This window comes from Leptopilina heterotoma, unplaced genomic scaffold (genome assembly GCF_015476425.1).
Source record: "Leptopilina heterotoma isolate Lh14 unplaced genomic scaffold, ASM1547642v1 Lhet_95, whole genome shotgun sequence".
NCBI lineage: Eukaryota > Metazoa > Arthropoda > Insecta > Hymenoptera > Figitidae > Leptopilina > Leptopilina heterotoma.
Genome location: NW_025111202.1, coordinates 1,920,846 through 1,945,209, shown reverse-complemented (window position 1 = coordinate 1,945,209; position 24,364 = coordinate 1,920,846). Strand labels below are relative to the sequence as shown.

General features: G+C 29.4%; 5 protein-coding genes across 8 annotated transcripts; 2 read left to right on the top strand and 3 right to left on the bottom strand.

Annotated features, from left to right (window-relative positions):
• Positions 1–9: 9 nt before the first annotated feature.
• Positions 10–1,743, top strand: LOC122512088 (THO complex subunit 7 homolog). The gene is made up of 4 exons (XM_043627725.1): positions 10–149; positions 424–848; positions 932–1,115; positions 1,573–1,743. The coding sequence occupies exons 1-3, from the start codon at positions 140–142 to the stop codon at positions 1,112–1,114; spliced, it is 618 nt and encodes a 205-aa protein (XP_043483660.1). The 5' UTR covers positions 10–139; the 3' UTR covers position 1,115; positions 1,573–1,743.
• Positions 1,147–2,418, bottom strand: LOC122512087 (alpha-ketoglutarate-dependent dioxygenase alkB homolog 6). Its single transcript, XM_043627724.1, has 5 exons — positions 2,204–2,418; positions 1,948–2,124; positions 1,775–1,882; positions 1,562–1,663; positions 1,147–1,471 (listed from the first exon to the last, which is right to left on the bottom strand). The coding sequence occupies exons 1-5, from the start codon at positions 2,264–2,266 to the stop codon at positions 1,211–1,213; spliced, it is 711 nt and encodes a 236-aa protein (XP_043483659.1). The 5' UTR covers positions 2,267–2,418; the 3' UTR covers positions 1,147–1,210.
• Positions 2,419–2,533: 115 nt separating this feature from the next.
• LOC122512089 (mpv17-like protein 2) lies at positions 2,534–3,690 on the top strand. 2 transcript variants are annotated; one of them, XM_043627727.1, is made up of 3 exons: positions 2,534–2,684; positions 2,858–3,019; positions 3,193–3,690. In XM_043627727.1, exons 2-3 carry the CDS (start codon positions 2,861–2,863, stop codon positions 3,616–3,618), a joined length of 585 nt encoding a protein of 194 aa, XP_043483662.1. In that variant the 5' UTR covers positions 2,534–2,684; positions 2,858–2,860; the 3' UTR covers positions 3,619–3,690. The 2 variants fall into 2 exon arrangements, with proteins under 2 accessions (XP_043483662.1, XP_043483661.1); XM_043627726.1 differs by having other exon boundaries at positions 2,552–2,704.
• A 38-nt stretch (positions 3,691–3,728) lies between these two features.
• LOC122512085 (N-acetylneuraminate 9-O-acetyltransferase) lies at positions 3,729–7,596 on the bottom strand. The gene is made up of 11 exons (XM_043627721.1): positions 7,254–7,596; positions 7,043–7,139; positions 6,691–6,949; positions 6,362–6,619; positions 6,049–6,284; positions 5,754–5,975; positions 5,345–5,666; positions 5,019–5,258; positions 4,649–4,939; positions 4,332–4,550; positions 3,729–4,243 (listed from the first exon to the last, which is right to left on the bottom strand). The coding sequence occupies exons 1-11, from the start codon at positions 7,369–7,371 to the stop codon at positions 4,118–4,120; spliced, it is 2,388 nt and encodes a 795-aa protein (XP_043483656.1). The 5' UTR covers positions 7,372–7,596; the 3' UTR covers positions 3,729–4,117.
• Positions 7,597–9,081: 1,485 nt separating this feature from the next.
• LOC122512099 (serine/threonine-protein kinase Genghis Khan) lies at positions 9,082–24,141 on the bottom strand. 3 transcript variants are annotated; one of them, XM_043627744.1, is made up of 25 exons: positions 23,969–24,141; positions 22,821–23,005; positions 22,570–22,749; positions 22,204–22,475; positions 21,822–22,121; positions 21,601–21,744; positions 21,408–21,530; positions 21,118–21,326; positions 20,827–21,035; positions 19,744–20,747; positions 19,430–19,665; positions 19,246–19,352; positions 16,532–16,695; positions 16,166–16,421; positions 15,803–16,089; positions 15,493–15,636; positions 15,264–15,399; positions 14,754–15,176; positions 14,495–14,683; positions 14,212–14,397; positions 13,918–14,099; positions 13,720–13,833; positions 13,504–13,627; positions 12,156–12,310; positions 9,082–12,083 (listed from the first exon to the last, which is right to left on the bottom strand). In XM_043627744.1, exons 2-25 carry the CDS (start codon positions 22,888–22,890, stop codon positions 11,970–11,972), a joined length of 5,328 nt encoding a protein of 1,775 aa, XP_043483679.1. In that variant the 5' UTR covers positions 22,891–23,005; positions 23,969–24,141; the 3' UTR covers positions 9,082–11,969. The 3 variants fall into 3 exon arrangements, with proteins under 3 accessions (XP_043483679.1, XP_043483680.1, XP_043483681.1); XM_043627745.1 differs by having other exon boundaries at positions 22,821–23,002; XM_043627746.1 differs by lacking the exon at positions 23,969–24,141 and adding an exon at positions 23,783–23,939.
• Positions 24,142–24,364: the final 223 nt, after the last annotated feature.

Below are 24,364 nucleotides of genomic sequence, written 5' to 3'. Positions count from 1 at the left end.
CTTTGAAATAGACCCAATCACATTTTAGCAACTTTAGTAACACTCACTCACTGCATGCCTAATAATAATCGAATGAATTATACTTCTATGTTAAACTTGCTAGTTTATGTTTGTTTATATTTAAACAACACAACAAAGAATGTCAGACGGTAAATATTTTGTTTTAAGAATTAATAAATTAGAATATTGTTCAATTCAATTAACTACTAACCCATTGCGAAGCCAATGATAAAAATATTTTTTTAAGAAATAAAACTTATTTCCGTTTTTTAATTTACATTGAAATTTAAATCAAAAAGATTTTGACTATGTTGTAACTTTTTTAAAAAAGGTATTCAACTTTTACAAAGGAATATTTTATAGAAAATATTTCCAGAATGAAATTTTAGTAGAGGAAAAATAAAAAATCAATTTTGATTACAGAGGAAGTAATTCGACGAAGATTATTAATTGACGGCGATGGGACAGGAGATGACCGCAGAATTAATGTTCTATTAAAGTCTTTCATAAAATGGGTAAACAGTTCAGATGCTGATAATATTTTACATGAGCGGATGCTGTCTCAACTGGCACAATGTGAATTTGCACAAAAGAAATCACGTTTTGTTTCAAACATGAGTCAGGAGGAGTTAAGAAATTACGAAAGTTTGTCTAATCAGATTCAAGTTGAAATTGAAGAAGCAAAAAAGGATATTGAAAAAACAAAAATTGGGTTGGAAGAGGCTAAACGTGTACGCAAAAATAGAATTGAATATGACGTTTTGGCGAAAGTTATTAATGAACAACCTGATCGAGTACAAACAAATTCTAAACTCAATACACTTCGAGATGAATTAGGTTGTTTAAAAGTGAGTCTAATATTCAATACAAAAGAATAGTTTGTTTACTTTACCTAATAATGAATCTTTTTATCTTAATTTGTTTAATGTAGGAAAATTCGGAACAACTTGAGCGTAAATTAGAAATGAGAAGGAAACAGTTTCATGTTTTGATATCTTCAATACATTCATTACAAGGAATGTTAGATGAAGTTGACGAAGAAATAATGGATGTAAGTCTAGAAAATTATGAAGATACAGACACTGTGACATTGACAAAAACTGGTAATAATTGAGGTAATAAAATTTTTTTTTATTCTATAAAATATTTTGTACTTTAGTAACTTTGCCTTAAATTTTAATGAACAAATTTTTAAAATTAAAATCGAATATTATTTTCCAATTTTTAACTTCATTTTACTAACTTTCGGAACGTGTCTAATTGTTAACGATATTCTTGTAGATCGTAACAAAACTTGTTTATCCACATAACTTTGTGAACACAAATTCAAGTTCTTTATTGTATTTTCCGAAATAATATCTTCATTCTTGCAATCTATGGAGTGTAGATAATTATGATACAAATCTTCTTTTAAAATAAGCAAACTTCTAGGTTCCAATAGTAAACTGAATTCATATTTTGGCGTTTTATCCTAAAATTTAAAATTAACATAAAAATATTTGAAATATTTTACCAGGTAATTGATAGATTTTACCAATTGAGATTGTGATAAAGATCTTACAATTTTTTCAGTTTCCACACGTTCATAAAAATTCAAAAAAGTATGTGAACCGCAGCTTATTGTACTGACAATTGGATGAAAAAGTGGTCCATCTGAATGCGGCTGAATTGAAAAAATGTAGTTTTAATTTGTATATTATGCACATTGTAAATTTACTTTAAATATACTTCAACTTTTACATATTTTTCAATTTTCTACATTCATTGCGCTTACCATAATTCCTTGCCCTGATAAATATTCGTTAATGAGAACATGATTTGGTTGTTTCAATTCTTCAAATACATTTAGCTTTGACATTTTGTCGACATATTTCTGCAGCCACTGTTTTTAATTAAAATAAATTTAGAAATATAGTATTCTTATTTTTTAATATAAATTAACCTTACACTTGGTATTTCCTCAGCTAACATTCCTTTTTGATGAGGAATTCCTCCCCAGTTTTGTAGTCTTCTGTGACTTAATTGTGTCCATTTCGGTTGAGGAGATTTATTTACACATTTTATTATCTCTTCTTCATCAGCTTTTGTTAAAAAATTTGGTACATAGTATGCTAAAGAAGGTACCTACGATTATAAATTTATTTCAATTTCATTTGTAAATAAATATATACAATGTATAATACAAAATATAAATAATAAATACCTCTCGAACAATGTTATTCTCTAAATTATACTTGTTCGTATCATTAATTAATAAAGATTCCATTTTATGAATAGAAACAATAACGTTGATAACAAAAAATTAAAATATTTTCCACTTTTTTTAAATTTTCTTATTTTTTGAATAATTTGAATAAATAAATATTTAATTTAAAAATAAAAAACAATATTTTCCTGCAGAGTTGTGACTTCTGACTTGGGAGAGTAAAAGTTAAAGGTGTTTACACACACATTTATCTTGTCCAATTTTGTTTTGTGCATTTATGCTCAGTGCACATTGTTATTCATGTTGCAGTCGCACGTGTAGATATTTATGTTATATATATATATGTATTGACATAATATATAACCTCTCTTATTTTTAAGATTTATTTTATTTTTAAGATAAATGTTTTAGTAAAAAAAACTCTTGAATGGTGTTAAGTAATATAATAAGAAACGAAAGTTAATTACTTCTAGCAAAGGTAACTTTAAATAATTTATGGTAAATATCGTATTAAATTATTTATACAGTTAATATACATGTGGAATTTAGTAATTTGTTTTTAATAATTTTGTATTCTTCGCATATAAACTGACACTCATACACACACTACATGCAAATCTATTTTTTTGTTCATTATATTTCATTTTTTAGGAAATGTCAACAATAAGAAATATGAGATTGATGATTACAAAATTCGGTCCAATTAAAGAGAAACTATTTTCCTCAAAAAATTTATTATACACTAATGTTGCTATCTCAATTTCTCTCTCTGCAACTGGTGATTTTCTCGAACAACATTATGAAATTTTAAAGGTAAGAATTATTTTTTGAGCTTATTTTGAGCTTACAAGTATATTGAAAAGTACGCACTAGTTATGTATGTATAGAGGATTAAAATTTTGAATAATGAATTATTTTTAAAAAATGTACCTAATACTATTTTTTTGAAACAAATATTCTATTAATAAATTATCCTTTTTTTTTAGGGGGAATGGAAAAAATTTTGTGCAAAAAGAACTGCACACATGGCCTTGTCGGGAATGTCAGTAGGGATAATATGCCATTATTGGTATCGTTTTCTCGATTCTCGTCTGCCGGGAAAAACAATTGGGACCGTAATAAGAAAAGTTGTAATTGATCAATTTATATGTTCACCATTGTGTATAGGAATGTTTTTTTTAACACTAGCTATATTAGAAAGAAACGACTGGGAAGAGTTTAAAAGAGAAGTTAAAAATAAGGCACATAAACTGTATATAGCTGAGTGGGTAGTTTGGCCGCCCGCTCAAATAATTAATTTCTATTTTCTACCAACGAGATATAGAGTTCTTTATGACAATACTATATCTCTGGGTTATGATGTTTATACAAGTCAAGTTAAACATGATAATATTTTAAATCAAAATAATTAATCCTCTTGCCAGGATTTTAGATAGACAATTATTTTCTCAAATGAATGCCAAGTTACCTGAAGATTACAAAAAGAAATAAAATAAAATAAAATTTTTTATAAAAGTTTTATTAACAATTTTAAAATAGAGTACTCAAATGATAGAAGGAATATAAAAAACAAATTTTTAATATGAAATCATTCTAGTAATTTTATTTCAAAGTTCCATAGATTAATTTCAATAAATAAAATGTATAAATAGAAGTGAAAGGTAATATGTATCGTATAATTGTAATGGATGCATATCTAAATAATTAGAGAATTAGACGATTGTTATAATAACAGAGTGATTTCAAACACTTACTATTTTGTACATTGTATTGAATTTTAGTTTCAAAGATTTTTTTAAACCACTCTGCTACCTAAGTTTTATTACTTTGTACATATTTACAAATCTGCAACGACTTTTAATAAAATAAAATATTTACTAAGAATTATAAATTATAGCCTCATTTGTCTTATTAAAACATCCCATCATGTATTCCAATTGGAACTAAGACCACAGTGAAAAGTAAAAGATTTCTAATAACCAGCTTCCAATCACTTGGCACAGCATACGGTGCAAGAACTAATGTTAATCTGTGTATCTGAATGAAATATTTCAATTAGAATAGAAGAAAATGTCACTTTTAGAAAATGGAATTGAAATTTTGTTATTTAAAAGAAAAAAATTACCTCATGACTAGCACAAATAAAAATGAAGGAAGAAAGCAGTAGATTTAATACTGGAAATCGAGGTAGAAGAACTAGAACTCCGTGAGAATCGGCTGCGAGCCAAACATGTCCTTGGCTGACGAGAGTTTCTAAACTTATTCGACCGAGACCAGCCAGAAGGGAAGAATGTTTCCCTCGCAGTGCTAATGAAGCATTTCGAAGGACAATGTATCCCAAAATCTAGAAAAAATAATGAACTATGTAGAAAATAATAATAATAAACGAAAAATAATTGTTCATTTCAGATTGTAAGATTAAGATTATTTGCAAATTCTTACAGGAATAAATGCAACATAGGAATGAATCTCTTCACATTCGGAAAGAGAATGACAGAGAAGTGTGTAACTTGTGTATGCAGCTAATGAAATAAGGGCTAGAATAGGAGCTATAGTTGTTCCTGGAATGTGGTCCACTCTTTGCAGACCGACTAAACCTGCTCCAAAAGCAATTCCCCAAGCCACGCTGTATCTATCAATGCGCCACCTTGACCACCATTCTCGAATATCGTCATCCGTTGTTACAAATAATGCTTTCCAAGGTCGAGTGACAAAAATCTTCTCAAAAAATACCTGCAAGAAACATTTTTTATAAATTATGTTTAAATTAACTTTACGCACTATAACTATAAAGAATCATGCATTTCCACACCTCAGACATGTAGAGAATCGTGATGATGCAAATAAGACCCAATAGTTTAAGTGCTAAATAAAGCAGTGCTCTGGGTCCATATTCGGCTAAAGTTCCGGAATAAACCCTCGGAGGTAACCACGCCAAGAAATAGACGATTAAAAACCAAAAAGATGCCAAGGGGACGAAGTGATAGAATTGATAAGGTCGATTCATACACAGACAGAGAGACACAGTTAAGAGATTTAGTCTGAAGAGTACCTGCAAAAGTCGTTTACAATTTTTACTTGAATTTAAAAAACGAACTCTTTTCAATGTTTACGAGAAATTAGTTTTGAAAAACTCACCCGAAAAAATCTGACCAGTGAAATATCGCCCGTCTGCCAGAAATAATAAAAGTGTCCATATCCAGAGAGAAATAAATAAGCGGAATTAATTAATCTTAAATGCATGTAAATCGGCAGCACGTTTTTAGCGCCTGTAACATGATAAATTAACACGACTGCTTGCATAAGACCTCTCCACTCATCAGTTTGTTCTCGATTTAAAAATCTTGGACCCCGTTCACGATCTTCAGTGAAAAAGAGACTAAGAGCTAAAATATATCCCAGAGGCAACCAAAAACTAAATTCACTATAGTATTTATTCTCCTTCATGAAGAAATTAGTTCTGGAATTATTGAAAATTTAAATAATTTCATTACAAACTTTATATTTATACGTTTTTTCTGATATTTGTAGTCACTAAGTCACTTACCTGTCACATAAATAAAAGTAAGCAAATATTATTGACAAGAGCGCTAGCGAAGTAACAAGAGTATAAAAATCCTGAACTTGAGGTGGTTCACTTTTTAGAATATCAGTTACATTTGTTTCTTCTGCTCTCTCAATTTCTTCCATTGCTAAACCGGAATACAAAACTTCAGTCTGATATTGACAAACTTTTCTGTACAGCCAAATACTACCTCCTATTATTATGCTGAAATTAAAATTAAATATTAATATTAGGTACAATTTGCCGACTTATTTGATAATTGTTTAGTATCATTTACCATAAAGCTAGAACAAAAAGTGAAACGAGTTGCAAGGTCGTTGCCGCTTCTGGGGAACTGCAGCAGCTACCATCGTCAAAGTTCATATGATCGTTGCAATGTGTATTTAAAAGTATTTGAATTTTGTGCCGCAATGATAAGGGGCTCGACAGATATCCATCCGGACTTTGTTCTAAAATTCCACTGCCTACGAGTCTACTGCTCTCCCATAAATGAGCCTCACTGTGCGAGAACACCTTGAAAAAATCAAGTTCGTTAATATTAATAAACAATTTTAATTTCTTGAAATAAAGTACTTAATTATATATCGAACCTCGATAGCTGCTTTGTTGCAGACGTCAATCTGTCTGTTATCAACGTTTGACAACTGAGGAGACAGGCGTTCTTTTAAAATAGGATCTTGTAATGTCCATAAGAATCGAGTACCTTTTTGAGCAACAACTTCAGCTGGACGAACAAGTTTCATTAAATTTCTACTATATATTGAATGTAGCGTAAGATCACTGGCATTGTTTGCAAGAATATCGGCCACGGCGCAACCGGCAATAATCATACTTGGCGATTCTCCTGTCTATTAATAAAATTTTCAAGTTAAAACGGATACAAATTGTTAAAATAAATTGAAATTAATATTTATCATACCATCCAATTTCGAAAATCAGATACCATTGCAGCATTGATTTGCGGTCTCCAAAGAAATTGAACATTAAGTCTGAGTTGTGCATCATTAAAATTAAGATCTGAATTTTCTGGCAATTCCACTAAATCAGATGTTTTGCCATCGACTATAAATTGTGATACAAAAGTTTTATACAATTGTCTTATACGGGCATCGCCACTAAAAACAAATTGATTGTGGTGACCCATGAAAGCTAAATATCTCAGACATCTTCGACTATCTCTGCAAAATTTACAATAGAAATTTTTTCTAGCCCATTTACATGTAACATTGTAACTAAAAAAGTTAGATACAGAAAAACATTAGTTTTCTTACGTTTGTGTATAATGATGCATCATACAACCGTACGGTTGCCATTCTTTGTCTCCTTTATATCTTCCTTCTGTTAATAACCACTTACAAGAATCACTATCTAAAATTAAAAAAATATTTCATTTTCTTTATTATATATAAAAAAGAAAAAATAAAAGTATGATATTATATTAATATAGAAATTGACAAATTTTAATATTTAGATTTGACTCACCATAAATAATATGTAACATTCCATGATAAAAAATAAAACACACGATTAGAGCTGTCGCTAATTTTTTTGCACTTGCCACAGTAATTAAACTAATAAATTGTTCTGCCGAAGTCATCATAAATCATCTCTTTCCTTTCTTAAATTTAATCTTAGTTTATATCATTATAAACTTATGTGTACATAAAGGATACTTCCTTTATTTTCGTTTGTAAATTTCCCGAATATAAAAAATATTTTATTGTATATTTTATAGAAGATTGAGAGCTTATTTTATATATAAATATAAATTTTAAATTTTGAAAAAAAGGTTTGTTTACTTTTGAAAAAAATGTACTTTAATAGTATAGCCATTAATGTACAAGACATGTAGATAAGAAATTGTAGGAATTGTAGTTAACCTTAGGGTCGAGTCACATGTTTGCATAAATCTTTAATTTGATTGGTGTTATCTATTAAGAAATTAATTCCATTTTGAAAATGAAGAGCCAATAAAAAAGTCCCTTTGTGTATATTATGCAAATCACAAAATTTGTTATTTTCAAATATATAAATTTTTTAATAATTTCATAATCAAAATTTAAAAAATTCACTTAGGTATTATGTACATAATTAATTATTATTGTTTACCTATATTTTCAAAAATTTTTATATAATTCTTCGCAAGAATTCAATTATTTTCATAAATAATAACATTATTCTTTGGAAGAATTCGCAATTATTTAAATAGTAAAATATTTTGCAAAAATTCAATTATTATCAATTAAATTTCACGAAAGAATTCAATTTTTTCTTAATTCGTTATAAAATATTCCAAAAAATTCCAATTATTTTCTAAAATTTTTTTTAAATTCTTCCTAAAAATGCAATTATCTTCAAAAAAAGTAAAATTCTTTTGGAGATTTCAATTATTTTCAAAATTTTTTAAAAATTCTTCCTAAAAATTTAATTATTTTCAAAAAAGTAAAATTCTTTTGAAGATTTCAATTATTTTCTTAAATAATATAAAATTTTTTGGAGGATTTCAATTATTTTCAAAATTTTTAATAAAATTCTTCTCAAGAATTCAATTATCTTGATAAAGAATAAAATTCTTTGGAAGATTTTAATTGTTTTCATTAATAATAAAATTCTTCGAAGGATTTCAATTATTTTTAAAAATTTGAAACAAATTCTGGTCGAGAATTCAATTTTTTGGCTAAATAATTGAATTCTTTACAGAATTTACCTAAATTATTTTCAAAAATTTGAAACAAATTCTTGTCAAGAAATCCTTTCGAAGTAAAATTCATCGCAAAAATTTAATTATTTTTTATAAAATAATAAAATTCTCCTGTGGAATTCAATTATTTTCAATATATGTATAATTTTAATAAACTTCAAAAATCAAATATTTCATTATAATTATTAACAGACACGATGAAGAATACACAAAGAAAAGTCTTCAAAAGAATTCAATTATTTACAAAAACTCTAATAAAATTCTGAGAAGAATTTAATTATAATTCTAAAAATTTTAATAAAATTGAATAATCAAATGTTTAACTCGAAAAAATTCTTCATAAAATTCAATTAGGTACTTTCAAAATTTCCAATTATAATTATTAAAAAAAAGTCCATTATTTTTAAAAAAATTCAAAGAAATTCTTCAAAATAAGTTTAATAAAAATTTTCGCGAGAATTAAATTATTTTCATAAATAATAAAATTCTGCGAAGGAATTCAATGAGTTTTAATATATTAATTTTAAAATTGAAAATATTTGAAGAGTAGAATTATTAAAAAAGTTAGGAAACAAAAAAAATTCGAATGTATAATATACCCAATTCAAGTACTGTCATAACAGAATATCATTTATAATTTCTTTTAATAAATATTATAAACAATACACAAATATTATAAATAAGTTTTTCTACAACTATGCGTTTGAAAATGCAGAATAATAAAATCAGATTATTATAATTCTTAAAATACGGTATTACAAATAAGAAAAAAAACTATTAGAATGCAAGAGAAAACTAGATAATTATGCAATGAATGCAAAACAATTGTACGATTTAAACGCAAAAAGTAAAAGAAAGTAAAAGAAAGTAAAAAAAAAAAAAAATATCTTTACAATATGATCTACAATAAAAACTATATCGATAAAGTTTTGCAACACGCTCGCACAAGATTATTTGATGCACTCTAAAGCGTATAAGTTAGGGATCTAAAATCAGATAAAGTTCGTGAAGTACATAGGAAATTATAGAATGATCGTAATTAAATATTTTAGATACATTATCATATGTATATACAAAAATAGAAACGTAAAACTATAAATTTCGAATATCGATTAACGTGTTTTATGAGCAATAAATTTCTCAAATTGACGAAGATACAAAGTTTTAGGTATATAGTAACACTTTTGATTTTAGAACCCTCAAGTAAGTATAACAACGACGGAAGATGGGTTGGAATAGAAATCCGTAGAAATTCCTTACGATTTCATGTACTATAACACGAACTTGAAAATTATATAATCCAATTCTCTTTAACTGCCTTCTAAATTAATTCAATTTCGGATTTATAATTCTACTTTTTAATTATAATAATAATAATATAATCATGGGTAGCGGTGTGTCAGTACTATGTATTACAATTTCATACAATATGTTAACGTTTCTTCTATAATAACGGCCTTTCTAGTTTTTTTTCTTTTATATGTATAAGAGTGTTAAATTTGTTAAATTTGTTATATTCGTTAAATTTTATTCTATTCTTTATGACTATAGCAGTGTATAATATATGAATTATTCTTTATTTTCGTCTTTTATTTATTCAAATATGTTTCGGAAGCAAACAGAATTCTTTACTTTGCAGTAACTGCAAAATTATAAATATGAAAATTTGTATATAATTAAAAATAATAAAAAAAACGCAATAGAAAATTCAGATAATACTTTTGTGACAAGAAAGAGCGCATGAGAAAAATAAAAGCGAAGATTCAGTCTACTAAATATAATACTTCATATTTTCTCGATTATTTTCTAAATCTTATCCATCTTTAAGATTATTATAAAGAAGTACAAATTTTAATAAAGTTTTAACTTTATACCTAATTATTATGCTTTCTATTATGTACAGCCTTTTCGTTTACTATCGTATAGAACAATGTAGATTCTTGATAATTAAAAAATTTATATAAATTACAGTATTTTTGTTTAAAACTGCCAATCGTGATAAAAAATATGACGTTCAATATCAGTTTGTCAATGCATTAATGCTGTTAAAAAATCTGATATGTTAAAATTTGTAAAAATACGCACACACTTGTAAAAAATTGTTAAAAAATTCTATTGTCAGTAAGTTTATGTTCATATTTGTTATTAATTATTAAAGTTTTTAGAAATAATCGATATGAATTGACCTCTACGTCATGCACTCTTCCTTCACAACTAAAAAATAATACAATTCGTACATTATTAAGTATTCAGAACAATGACGATATTCCTAAATCGAACTATAATCCTAAATATTTGCAGCATAAGGTTCTGACAAATTGCACTTAATATTCTTGACTCATTATTCACAGTGATAAATAAACTTAGCTCTGAAATTTAATTCGAAAAATCCCTACCGTCGTCGCGACGGTAAAAGATTAATTAAATTTTATAAAAAAAATTTGTCAACGTGTAAATATATTTTTCAAAGCATTATACCTCGGTAAAAAGCAATTGAATTGTAAATATGAATTCAAAGAAAATAGAAAATAAAAATATATATATATATATATAGTATATATAAAACGAAAAAGAAAACAACTCCAGCCGATGCTTGACAATAATTATGACTTTGCTAGTAAGCTACGGCAGCTATTGCTTATTAATGATTTAAATACATAAATTATGTACATTTCATTCTTTGCTAGAATTATTCAAAGAATTAATCACTTAAGCGCACGCTTAAGTTTCAAATTTATTTCTTCATGAAATGTCTTTTTTGTAAGAGTTTAAACATAAATTTCATTGATTTTTGTAAGCAAACTACATCTTTGAGATGCAAAATAGTAAAAAAAGTATCTATAGTAAAAAAAACTGGGATACCTTCAGAATCTTATGCTGAATTACATTTTTTGTTAATAAAAAAAAATTTTAACAAAATATGCATATTTCATCATGATAATAATAAAATATGGAATGAGATAATTTAAGGTAAAATTTCAACGAAAAGGAAAAATGAGTTGTAAAATGAGTTGCTTAACCCGGTGCCATTTGCACATTGCATACTTTGACCACACAATATAAAATCTACTCGCTTTTAATTTCTAAATTTTGTGGATAAAATTTAATTTCAAGTTCCACAAAAAACACAAACTTTTTATGCGTCATTTAAAATCAGTTTACATTATTCGAATTTCATTTTGTAGATTGCATACGTATGCTAACTGCAAACAATATTGGCAGCAATTTGGGCTTGGCAGTGGGTTAAATAGATAATCTAATTTAAACGCTTTTAAGCGTTAAAGCTTTGTCATATTCTATTCATCATAGTAAAAACAAAAAAAAGAGTTTGTTAACCTTTTAAACAAACGACAAAAGAAGAACCAAAAAGTAACAAAATCAAATAAAAATGAATACTCCTCAAATTAATAATGTGACTAAAGCTTAGAATTTCATGTACAATCAAACATGGCGAGAAACTTTTAACTCTATTTTTAGGCCCTTAATAAATTGAACGTTCATGAATCATAGGACGATGATCCATGATCATGCGCTGGACTCGGAGGCGTTGATGGATTTGAACTATTATTTGAAGCTATCGAATGTCGAGGACTTCCACCAGATACTGGCTCCTAAATTACAAATTATGTTTTGTTAAAGCTATAAAAATTTCAAAGATAAAAAAATGTTTTAGTGAAACTTACTTTATCGTGTAGGGACGAAATGCTGCCAAGGGAAAGTGGAGTATGTGATCGCATATGTAGTGAATCAGAATCAACCTGATCAGGCGTACGCGGTAACGATGGTGGTGTAGCTGTTGGTCTCGGAGGAGCTGGACCTCTTCGCGCAGAAGTTGAACCTGTCAAATTGTTTATAGTTTATTTTTCTTCTTTATTAAAAAGAAACGAGCAACTGTTTACCTAATTTTTTTAAAAATAAAATTAGCAATTTTAAAAATAAAAGAATTTAAAAATTTTGAATTCAAATTTTTGTTAAAAACACTCAAATAATTCAATTTTGGAGAAATTACAATAAATAATAAAGTTCAATTAGTTTCAAAAATGTCAATAAAACACTTGTCCTAATTTCAATTATTTTCAAAATCTACTAGGTATTTTAATCAAATTTTCACACTCGGTCAATTTTAATTATTATAAAAAATTAAGAAATCTTCATGTTTTATAACAATATTTTTATAAATTTTTGAATATTTTAAAAGGTTTGGATTTGAAATTTTTCAAATTTTATAATCAAGTTATTGATGTTTTCGAATAATTTTACAATTAAAGAAAATCCGTAAATAAATGTAATAGAACATTTTTTTGAGTAAAATTCTTTCATTATATTCTAAAAATTTAAAAAGTTTTAATTTCATTTTCAATTAAAATTTGTAATTGACAAATAGAATTTATAAACATTTTTTTCCTTTATTTTAAAAAAATTTTGAATTTTATTAAAGCAACTAGCAAATGTTATGCGCGGAACTTGATATTCAATTTATTATTATTATTATTATTATTATTATGCAAATTACAACATTTTTTATTTTTAAATATAAATTTTTGAATAATTTCAGACTCAAACTTTAAAAAAATTCAATTATTAACTAATTTACCTACTAATTAATTATTCTTGTTTATTAATTTCATTAATTTGAATGAATCCTTCGAAACAATTAAATTATTTTCATAAATAGTAGAATTCTCTTCAACACAATTCCACGAAAGAATTCAATAATTTTTTTCTTAATTCGTTATAAAATTTTTCAAAACAATTCAATTACTTTCTAAAATTTTAATAAAATCCAATAATTAAATGTTTAATTTCAATTTTTAACAAACACGATTATTTTAAAAACTTGAAACAAATTGTTCATAAAAGAATTATTAAAAAAAATTAAACAAATAACTTGAAATTGCAAGCAGATTACCGGAATACAACGATTATTAATATAGATTATTAAAAGAGGATTTTACTCCAACAAATTTAATTTAGTTTCACAAAGTTTGAATATACTGAAAAATGCAAATTTTCCGTTCTTTTTTTACTCACCATTGTGTGGCGAGTATCCCGAGTGCTTTGACATGTGAGAGCTAAGGCGCCTGGAGTCAGAAGGAGGATGTCTCGGAGGCAAAGGTGCTGGTTTATTGGGAGCTTGCAATCCTGAACTGTATGTCTGTAATTGAGAATCGAATGTGAATTTTATTTTATAATATTATTATAATTTTCTATAATTGAAATATTTTATTCGTAACACTAGGTTCATACTCTTTGTTGACTGCTGAGGAATTGAGCTCCACTATGATGTCCTGTTACAGCTGCATTGTAAGGTGGAGGCGGTTGATCAGCAGTTTCCAATGTTGTTGGCAAATCAAGTAAGTGCTGAATTATTAAACAAAATAAATCACATGGTATGAAAATCATATCGTCATATAGTATAAAAAGTAAATATGCTCTTTTTCTCACTTTAATGCCATTTCCAGGTCCCATATGACTGATGTGATTAAAATTGGTAGGTGCTGATATCATTTTCGAACGACGATCTGTAGGTCGAGCAGCTCTGTTTCCCTCTCTCAATGAGAATCTCCTTCTTGGTCGAGTCATTTGTTTGCCACTTGTTTCCATTGGAGCTAGATTTAATAATTCACCTGAAAATATTTCATTTAACGATCGTTAATAAACTTATAAAATTGTAGAAATTTATAACTATTGAACAAAAAATGAATGTTTCATTAAATTAGGAGTTTAAAAAAAACTTACGTTGATGTAAATTGCTTAGATAAATAACGTGCGACATGTCGTTAATGGCACACGTGGTTAGTGATCCGGAAGTATTTAAAGGTCTGGCTTTCTTAACATTTAATGTTTGCAACCAATCACCGGTTGTACAATCGAACACATCGATATGAGTTTCACTATATACGAGTAAGTAACCTTCACAACAACCTAGAGAATAAAAATAATTATTATGGTTAATCAATATTATATTGCGAATAAAAAGAATTGTAATTCTTGACTTATTTGAAAAAACGATTCAACTTACTGACTGCTGTAGGAACAGCGGGATACATAATTTCCCTATCTCGACTCTTTCTTCCTTGATTATCAACGTAAACTGCAAGTGTGTGAAAAACTAACAAAAATTCACCCTTTGGCAGTTCAATACAACGTAAAGCGTCGACAGCGCTATAAGTCAAAAATCCCAGAAGAGTGTTTTCCGGGTGGACCAATGCTGAAAGATGATTAAATTGAAAGTGAAAAAAGTGAAAAAAGTGAAAAGCGGATTTCAAGAGAATACTTACATATAGGTTGATGGTCTCCCAATATGCTGTATATAGAAAAACCAGACGGGTATCCAACACAAAGTCTTCCCTCGGAGAGAACTTGCAACGTTTGTGCGTGACAAGGCAACATCAGTTCGCGAACACGTTTATGTCTCGTTTTTGTACGCGTTATCTCGTAAATAATGACTTGCGAGGCATTCTGTTTCTTGATTGCGACACAAAGACAATAAGTTAAAGGCTTTCGACGCACTACTCCAGTAGTTAAAGTTATACATCCTTTAGTTTCAGCCACTTTGATCCATTCGACTTCATCTCCGTCTAATGCGCGAACAGGAACTAAGCGAACGTGTCGCTGCTTTCCACTAAGTACTACAATCAATTGCTCCTCCGTTACATATTCGAGAAGATAAACCTTTTTCCCTTCCCCGACTCTTGCTATTTCTGAAAACAAAAACAAATTAAAAATTAAGAGAAATTGGTAATAAACATTTGTTTTGTATTGAATTTCCAAAGGGACAGACAACATACCACTACGATCTAAATCTAAACAAAATAAGCCTTCTTCCGTGCCAATGACTAGACGATCCGGGTCTATAATTGCTCCTGACATCACATTTTTAATAAGCGCCAAAGTGTTGTCCAATAATTCTTTAGCTCTAAATATCTGCAATAGAAAAGAATTTCAAAATTAGTTAAATGCAAAAAGAAAAAAAAAGAAAAAAAAATGAGAAACAATTAATTAGACAAAAAATCGTACTGTTGTATTAGGGAGATTATTTCTTTTGAGAATTCGATGAAGTTCGCTTAAGGCCACTACCCATTTAGTTTTTTCACTTTCTGTGTCAGCAAGCATTAACGTATGGTTCCGCAATCCAGGTGGTTCCAGTAAGGATGTTGTTATCTAGTCAAGGAACATTGTTTTATTGAGGTGTCAGGACTTTTAAGTACAGAAATATGATGAATTATTATTGCGCATTAAAAAAATATTAGAGTTTTAATTTTCTGGTTATTAAACTATTAATGGAAAATTGAACATTTACACTGAAGATTCTTGCGGATTTACTTACCCTAAATATACATGGAATGTCTTTTTTTGTCGCATGTATAACATCAGAATCACGCACAGAGCTCACACTAAACTCCTCATCACGCATATCCAAAACTTGCGAGACGTAAACTGAAGGAATCGCATTTCTGTCTGGTGATATATCGTAAAGGAATAATTTAAAATCACAAACGACTACAAACTGCCTCACCCATCCCTTTTTGACACCACCCATTTTAGGGACTTTCACGTAACCTTCATAGGCAGTACCAATGCCTCTGGTTGGATCGATTCCTAACGGTCGTTTAGCTGAAAGAAACAGAAATTTAAGTTTCTTCTTTGTATTTCAGTGCGGAATAATTGAGGGATAAAAAAAAACACTTACTCTGATCGTGAGGAACAGGACACATTGGAGGTACTTTGTCGCAACAGGGCATGTGACACGCAAAACCACAAACTTCACAAACGACTCCTTGTCTTGTTAAACCAACCATTAGAGAAGTGCAGTGATTGCATTTTGTCGGAGCTGAAAAGGTTCGTACCAGGAACTGATGAGATTTTGGCTTTGGTTGTACGTTTGGTTGATTGTGGACAGATGAAGACTTATTAAGTAACTCATGTGATAAAGGAGAAGTTGGATCCTGAAATAAGAAAAGAGATGAAGATTAAGAAATAATAACATTTCATAATAAGTTCACATATAGAATTTCCATAAAAATTTAATTTGTTTTTCCCGGATACTAATGCTTACAATACTAAGTTCGGAGAGATTGCTTTTACTGCTTGTGATACTTGGAGCTCGATTGTCCTCAATGTCACCTTCTACACTATCCACACTTCCATGACGAGTACTACTGGCGGTTTCCTTCAAGAAGTGTTCCAGGTATGACATTTGGGAGGTAGGCCGTTCCAAAACTGAAAGTAACAAATAAAAATTATTAGAAAGAAAAAAATACCAAACTCGAGAATTTTTAATTAAATGTTAGAAGGTTTAATTTGAGAGTTAGCGTCCAACATTTTTTTTTTTTTCTTACGAATTATCAGAGGAAAATTAGGAGAATATTGGACCTATTCATTTCATTGTAATTTGGTAATTTTGTTAGGGTAAAATCCTATTTAACTCATAAAATTAATTTATTAAAGAAGAATGTGGGTCATTGTCTCAGCAAAGGAATAGAAAAATTCACCAAAGCACCCACAATAAATCCAGGCAAACCCACACAAGGCTTTTTTCTGAAAAACTGAAAAAAGATTGGTAACAACGTCGCTTGTTAATCGCTCTTTTAACACAAAAAAATCGCATTAAAATTAAAATCTAACAAGGGTCAAACAAAATGCGGCTATTGCATTCATACAAACTGCTTTTAAAAATCATGATTGGAATTAAAATTTAATATTATTTTACTGTTTTAAATTTTGTCAATACTACAATAATTATTAGAAGTTAAGTCCTCATCATGATTAAGACAATTAAGAAAAATCAGTCTATATGTTAAATTTAACACAGTGCTATGTTTCAGTAAGTATATTAGTACATATTGTTATATGTACACTCAAACATTCAATATACTTCCCTGTTGCTGCAATGAAATGCAACAAATGTCAAGATAAAAAGCTTCTTTTTTCTCATTTTCCACTTTAGGTTTAACATATGAAAATCCTGAAATACCTCTGGTAAAAAATACAACTCAAGGAATCATCTTCAGATCTATTTTAACGTTAATCATTTAAATTCAAATCAGTAAGCAGCGATATTTGAAAAATCCCTAAAAAAATAATGTACTAAAAACATAGCGCTGCGTTTTTAAAAATGAAAAATGAAAAATGAAAAATGACAAATTAACAACAACTGAATCGACTATGAAAGTCGCACGCCCTGAAATTTGATTTACCAGGCGACATTTTCACGCTGACGGCATCGCGATTAACCAGTGAATTGACAGGAACAAATCTAGTTAATAAGCGACATTTGGTGTTGCGGGGGGCACGCATTACTGGTAGGGGTGATGACGGCTGATGTACGATGATTCTCTGGGGTTTAGTTGTAACGATGTTTGAAGATTTGGTTGATATAAGTGCTGTCACAAATACAGTTTGATGATGAGCAACAAGAGGCCCCACACGCAGCTCGTTACGCCAATAAACAGAGGCACTTTGCAGTCTAGAAATCAGAATTGCATACCGTACCGAACATTTGACTTACAAAGCTAATTAAATATCCCAGTGTAAATTCCTGTGTCTCACCCTTTTTCCGATCAGTTTAATTATTATTAATTACTCTTTATTTTATATTATCCACAATTTTCAACTCAATCATTCATTTTGAAAATGACAAAGGTTTGTAATTGCCGATATATTTCACAATGTCTATCCTTTTTTTTTTTTTTTTTTTTTTTTTTTAATTTTATTGCTTTGTGCGCTCTAAATTTAACAATTTTATTCGTAATGTTTGAAATAAAAGCTAAAATGATTAAAATTAGTGTTTTATTAAAACGTCTTTAATGCGATTTTAATTAGTAGAAAAAAACTGTAACAGATGATTGTTCAAACATGATCTTCCTATTGCGACGAGTGTGTATCATTTTTAATCGTAAGTATCAAATTCGTAAATTTTAATGCAAATTTGAAATGCAGTTGAAAACACGAAATTAAAACTCTGTTCACTTTTTTCAAGGCTGTAACGAGCCACTTAAATTACTTAAGAGAGAACTCCACAATTAATATACATCAATCAAATGCACAGATTGAATCTCTAATACATGAAATATTTAATATTTCAAAAATAAAATCGAAATCGAAATAAAATTCCAAAATATAAATCTCATATCTCAAATTAGAGTTTCAATCTGCAAACAATAATAAATCAATTTCGCTCCTATTGGTGGTAAGAAATTAAAAAAAAAAAATTTATTGAATTGTCAAAAAAAAATGTCTAACAAATTTTTCTACAAAATAATATTTCTATATAAAGAAAGGGAAAAGAAAAAATACATTTGCTATGGGTAAAAAAAACAACTAAAAATAAAGAAGAAATAAAAAGAATGTAAAGGGGAATGTTTACAACTATTTTTAATACTAGAAAAAAATTACTGTAATAAAAGCCTTTGTGTAGAATTTCAGAAATGCAGAGCTGTACTGTTTGAGTAAACATTAAATGAACTTTTAAAACTGTATAAATTAATACATATAAACTACAAAATTAATTAATTAATTAACAATTAATACAAAATAAAAAGAAATAATTAATTACTTTATAAAAAGGACAAATTAATGAAAGCAAAATATCAAATATGTATTACTTTTTAAAAAGGCCGTGAAAAAAATTAAAGTTTCTGCAAACTACTAAGGCAGCATGTATTACCGCAGTGTGTAGCACTATCAAGGATACTAAGTTTCCAAAAGATTGAGGAAAAACTAATATTGAACGATTGTTTGTTGTACTGGATTCAATTAGAGGATACTTACAGCTATCGCCAGTCTCAAGTCGAGTCTGTAGTTCTTTTATTTGCAACTCTTTACGCTTCATTTCATGTGAAACACAATCAAGCCGTTGCTTAAAATCACGTAGCTCCCTGTAAATAAAAAAAGAGCGTGAAAAACAATAAAATTCTGAAATTTTAATTTAAAACCAAAAAGCAAGAATACGTACTTCTGTGCAGCTATTAAATCAGATCGTGTCTTTGTAAGTTCCTCTGAGATGGCTTGCTTGGCTTGAATTTCGCTCTGTAACGAACTCTGAAGATTCAAAAGTTCCATTTTATCCAACTTTTGAGATCTTCGATTTCTCCAATTCTTATCTGTTATTGTGGAAACACTACCAACGCCACCGACTCCACCAGAGTGTTTAAGGAATTCTAGTTCCTCGGTCATTTTCGTAGCTAAGGCCTAAAAAACAAATCAAGTGTCACTTTCCGAAATTGAAAACTTGTGAAACCTAAAAATAAATACGAATATTATTTTTACCTGTAAATATCCTCTAGCATCTTTTTCGTCTGAAACCCATTGAATAATCTCTGTTATTTGAGCCTCCCACTGGGCGATTGCCTCCTTTTTATTTCTCAATTCTTCGTATTCTTCCTCAATTTGCCTCCTTTCTGATTGTATTCTATTAACAGTATCTGTAACAGAATTCAATTCGAGTAAAAGCTTCTTATTCTCCTCGGCAAGCATCATCTTCTCTCTATCGTGTCGCCTCGTTAATTCATTAATTGTTTCTTCACTGTCGGTAATATTTTCGAGTCTCGCGGCGTCTAATTTATCCTTTGTCAATTGAACTTCACGCTCTAAAAATTCTCTCTTTACTTCACCCTCGTGCAGCTGCTCTTGAAGACTTCGGATTTCTAAATTAAATCTACTTTGTTGTTGACTCGAGTTCTCATTGTATTGAACTTCAAGCTTCTCAACTTCCGCCTTAAGTCTATTAATCTCTTGGGTCGCAAGAGCATTATTCGTACTTGTATCATTTCCAGCTGAGCGCTGTCTAATTTTTTCAGTTTCTTCCTGCATTTGTTTACAATATTCTTCACTACGCTCTCGGAGTTTTCTCTCTTTACTGGTTTCGGCCATTGCTTCTTCAACTCTATTTTCGAGTTCTCTTCGAAGTTTCTCGGCTTTTCGAATGTCGTGCCGCAAACTATCAACTTTCTGCATAACCACTTCCAATTCTTCCTCTTTATCTCGGACTTGTCTTGATAATTTTTGCTTATGCTGTCGCAGTTCGGATAATTTATCAGTTACTTCTGTGTATTCTGCCATTGCTAATTTGCGTTGAGTTAAAGCATCTTTGAGTTCTTTATCTTGAGATTTGAATTTTTCCTGAACGTCCTGCTTCTCTTTCACGGCTTCATCTTTTTCCATTCTAAGTGTTCGTACCATTTTCTCCAATTCACGAAGTTTCATTAATTCTCCATTGTCTATACTACGTAATTCTCGAGGTACTTCCAGAGATTTTAATTGAGATTCTAATTCTGTTGGGGAAAAATTTAGTCGTTTTATTTATGAATTATTACCCTTAGCCAATATAATTAATTAACAAAAGATATTTACCGCAATTTCGTTTAGTAAGTGTGTTTATTTCATCCTGGAGTTTCCTAGTAGCATTATTTGAATCTGGTGATATTGTAGGCGATTGGTGAGTGACCTGATTCTTTAGATCAGCAATTGTCTGAGATAATTGCGCGTTCTCCTCTTGCAACATTTTGAGATTCTTATCTTTTTGTGTAATTCCCAGCATAGAACCCAAATCCGATATACAACTAGAAAGCGAAAACATTTTAATTTGTATAAAAATAAAAATTAGTTTTTAGGGATTTAAATAATTATCTTCTGGACATTTACCTTCCTTGAGTGAAACTAAAGCCAACGAATGGCAGATGTAAAGCAGAGAAAGCCGAATTGGCAGAGGGTGGAACAGCATCAGAACTACGAACGTCTGTATCATCAACATCAAAATTTGAAGTGTCTGTTGGCGAAGAAACTTCAGGAATGTAAGGTGCCGTACTATCTCTTACAGTATCCCAACTTACTCCTTCGAACCAAGGATGTTTCTAAAAAAATTAGTTGTAAATAAAATTGTCATAAAATTTACCAGTAAATAGTTTTTAAGATCCCTCAATTTTATAACTTACCTTAAAATCTTCAATTCCGTTTTGTCCTAGTCTAAATTCCGAACTGCAAATTAACTTTCGCATTAAATCTTTTGCTTCTTCAGAAACGTCATATATGTCTTCCGTGGGGAAGTCAAAGCAATTCTAAAATTTAAAAATAATTAATAATTCCAAACGTGGCGCAATAAGTAGTCAATTTATAAAAACTATTTACCTTATGATTCATAATTTTTCCATAAGTTTCGACTAGAGATTCAGCGTAAAAAGGTGTTTCTCCATAAAGCATTTCATACATACAGACACCCAAAGACCACCAATCACATTCGGGACCATATCTTCCTTGTCCGTCTTCCATTGCCTGAAAAATAAAAAAGCACATAAACAAAGAGATCTGAAAATAGTTTCAGTAATATTTATCTTCAAAAATTTATATACCCTTAAAATCTCTGGAGAAATGTAATCCGGCGTTCCGACTGCAACATTGCTTTGAACAGTTCCATCTTCAAATAATCGTAGGCAAGAACCAAAGTCAGCTAATCGAATGTGTCCGTTAGCATCTAGTAGAACATTGTCAGGTTTAATATCTCGATGAACATATCGCAAATCGTGAATTGATCCTATGGCTAGCACCATTTCCGCTATGTAAAAACGAGCCATATCTTCTGGAAGTCGGTCCTCGAACTTGCTAAGTAAAGTTAATAAATCCCCACCACAGTAATAATCCATGACCAGGTACTGAAAAGCAAATTTTTTAATTTAATATTTATTATATACCATATATACTTATTTGTTTTTTGCTTTTTATTTTTTAAATTACCAGATTATTGTCATCTTGAAAGGCATAATGAAGGTTTGTTATCCATCGTCGATCTCCATAAACTAAAACGTCACGCTCTTCTCTGAAACATGCAGTCTCAGCTCTTTTGAGCATCTCCCATTTATTCAAGATTTTCATGGCGAAAACCTTATCTGAACCTCGCATCCGAACTACACATACTTCCCCGAACGCACCTCTTCCGATTACTTTTATAATCTCAAAATCTTCACGCGCTAACTGCAAACTCTTTATACAAGTGGCTACAGGTTTTACTGTAAATTAAGAGTTAGGGGCTTTTAAAATAAATACATGGGCAAAAAAATTAAACAATTAGAATAGAAATTCTTGAATTAATCTTTAACATACCAAACTCAATGAAATCGGAGACAGTCTTTTCTCGACGCAAAGAAGAGTTGCAACACTCGTCGTATAAAACTAATAAGATATCAATGAGAGTTTCGATGGAAAACGTGTGACCAGATCTTCCACCTTGAATTGGACCACCACTGAATAGAGCTTCTAATTGACGAAGTCTTCCTCCCACACCTGGAAATTTAATTTCACAATTTTTAAAAATGGATGAAATAAAATGGATTACCGAAGAAGAGGATATTTACCGTTTATAGCAAGTCCTTTAGGCATTATATCTGGTGGAGGGTGACTGTAATGATGAGGTGGTTCCGACATGATTGTTTGTTAATTAATTGTCTCTTTACCACGATCTTTTAAAGATGCTTCTATCATCGTTGAAGACAGTTTCGATCTCTTTATTCCACCACGTCATTACGGGAAAATAAATCTGCTAAAATTTAATAACACATTTATTTTTACAATTCTCCCTTCTCCCATAACTTATATTTTTTCAAGTAATAATCGTAAACTCATTTAGTCATTTGTGACATTGTCATTTTGATAGCTGCTATATCTAAAATAACTTGAAACTCCAAGGCATCTAATGTCAGTATGTAAATCTTTTCTGAAAATATTTTTCAGAAAAGCATATTTTAAAAGCATGTTTGTTTATAAATATAAACAGCACGTAGTGCCAAATAAAAATTATTTAAAGACAAAGGAAATAGTCGCATTTAACAAAATTCGAGATAAAAACCAATACGTACATTCTTTAAGGAAAAAGATATTCAAAAATAACAGTAAAATAATTTTTTAATTTGCAAAATAAATCACGATTCCCATAAAAAAAATGAACCATAAGAAATTTCTAATTTTCAGATTAAAACTAAATTAGGTATGTATAGTAACCGAGTTCAATACTGTTGTCAAAAATCAATTTTCTCAAGCGGTCTCCAACCAGAAATGTAATATCGGATTTTATATTCACCTTTAACGACAATAAAATGATCGATCATACTGAAATTACGTAATCTAAGTCCAACGTAGCTAAAATATTTAGCGAAAATACGCAATAAGACAAACGCTCGCTCTGAGAACGTGTAAATAAAAAGTATATATAAAAATAGTACACTGGGGTAGGGCGCACGTAATCAGGCAGCAACCTGAAATATTTCTTCCGTCCATGAAATTCCAAAAAAATCCGAGATTCTTTAATAGCACAACTTACATTTTTCACGAAACAGGACTATAATACTTAATATCCATTGTCCTAATTTCTCTTATAACCTTATCACAGCACCGAACTTAGCTTGTATTTATCAATATGACGTAAAATCTAATGCATTTCGAGTTATTTTCAGAAAAAATGCTGAGTTTGATACCAAGAATGTATCAAGATAAAGAACGAGCATACCTGCACACGGCAGCTCCAACAAATTTCTTAATTGTTTATTACGGGCACCATTTATTTATTACTAAACATCTTGTATCACACCTCCAAAAATCACTCCAAACCAAAGAAACCCCCTGCGTTTGACCCCCCAGGCAGGCAGGTCTCTGTCTAAAAAATATGGCAGCTCCACTGACAGCAAAATATATAGATTGCCATCAGTCTAAAATTCTTCTCTCTCAGAACACTTTAATTCCTTCAAGGTGACATATTCATATTTACAGTTAGATTTCAATAAAAAGATATTATTGTTGCGGTAATTAACAATTTTTTACAATCTAATCGATATTTTTTCAACATTATTCATTAACTTAATTAATAACAATTCCACCAGTTGAAATTGAATCTCCCGGTTTTTAT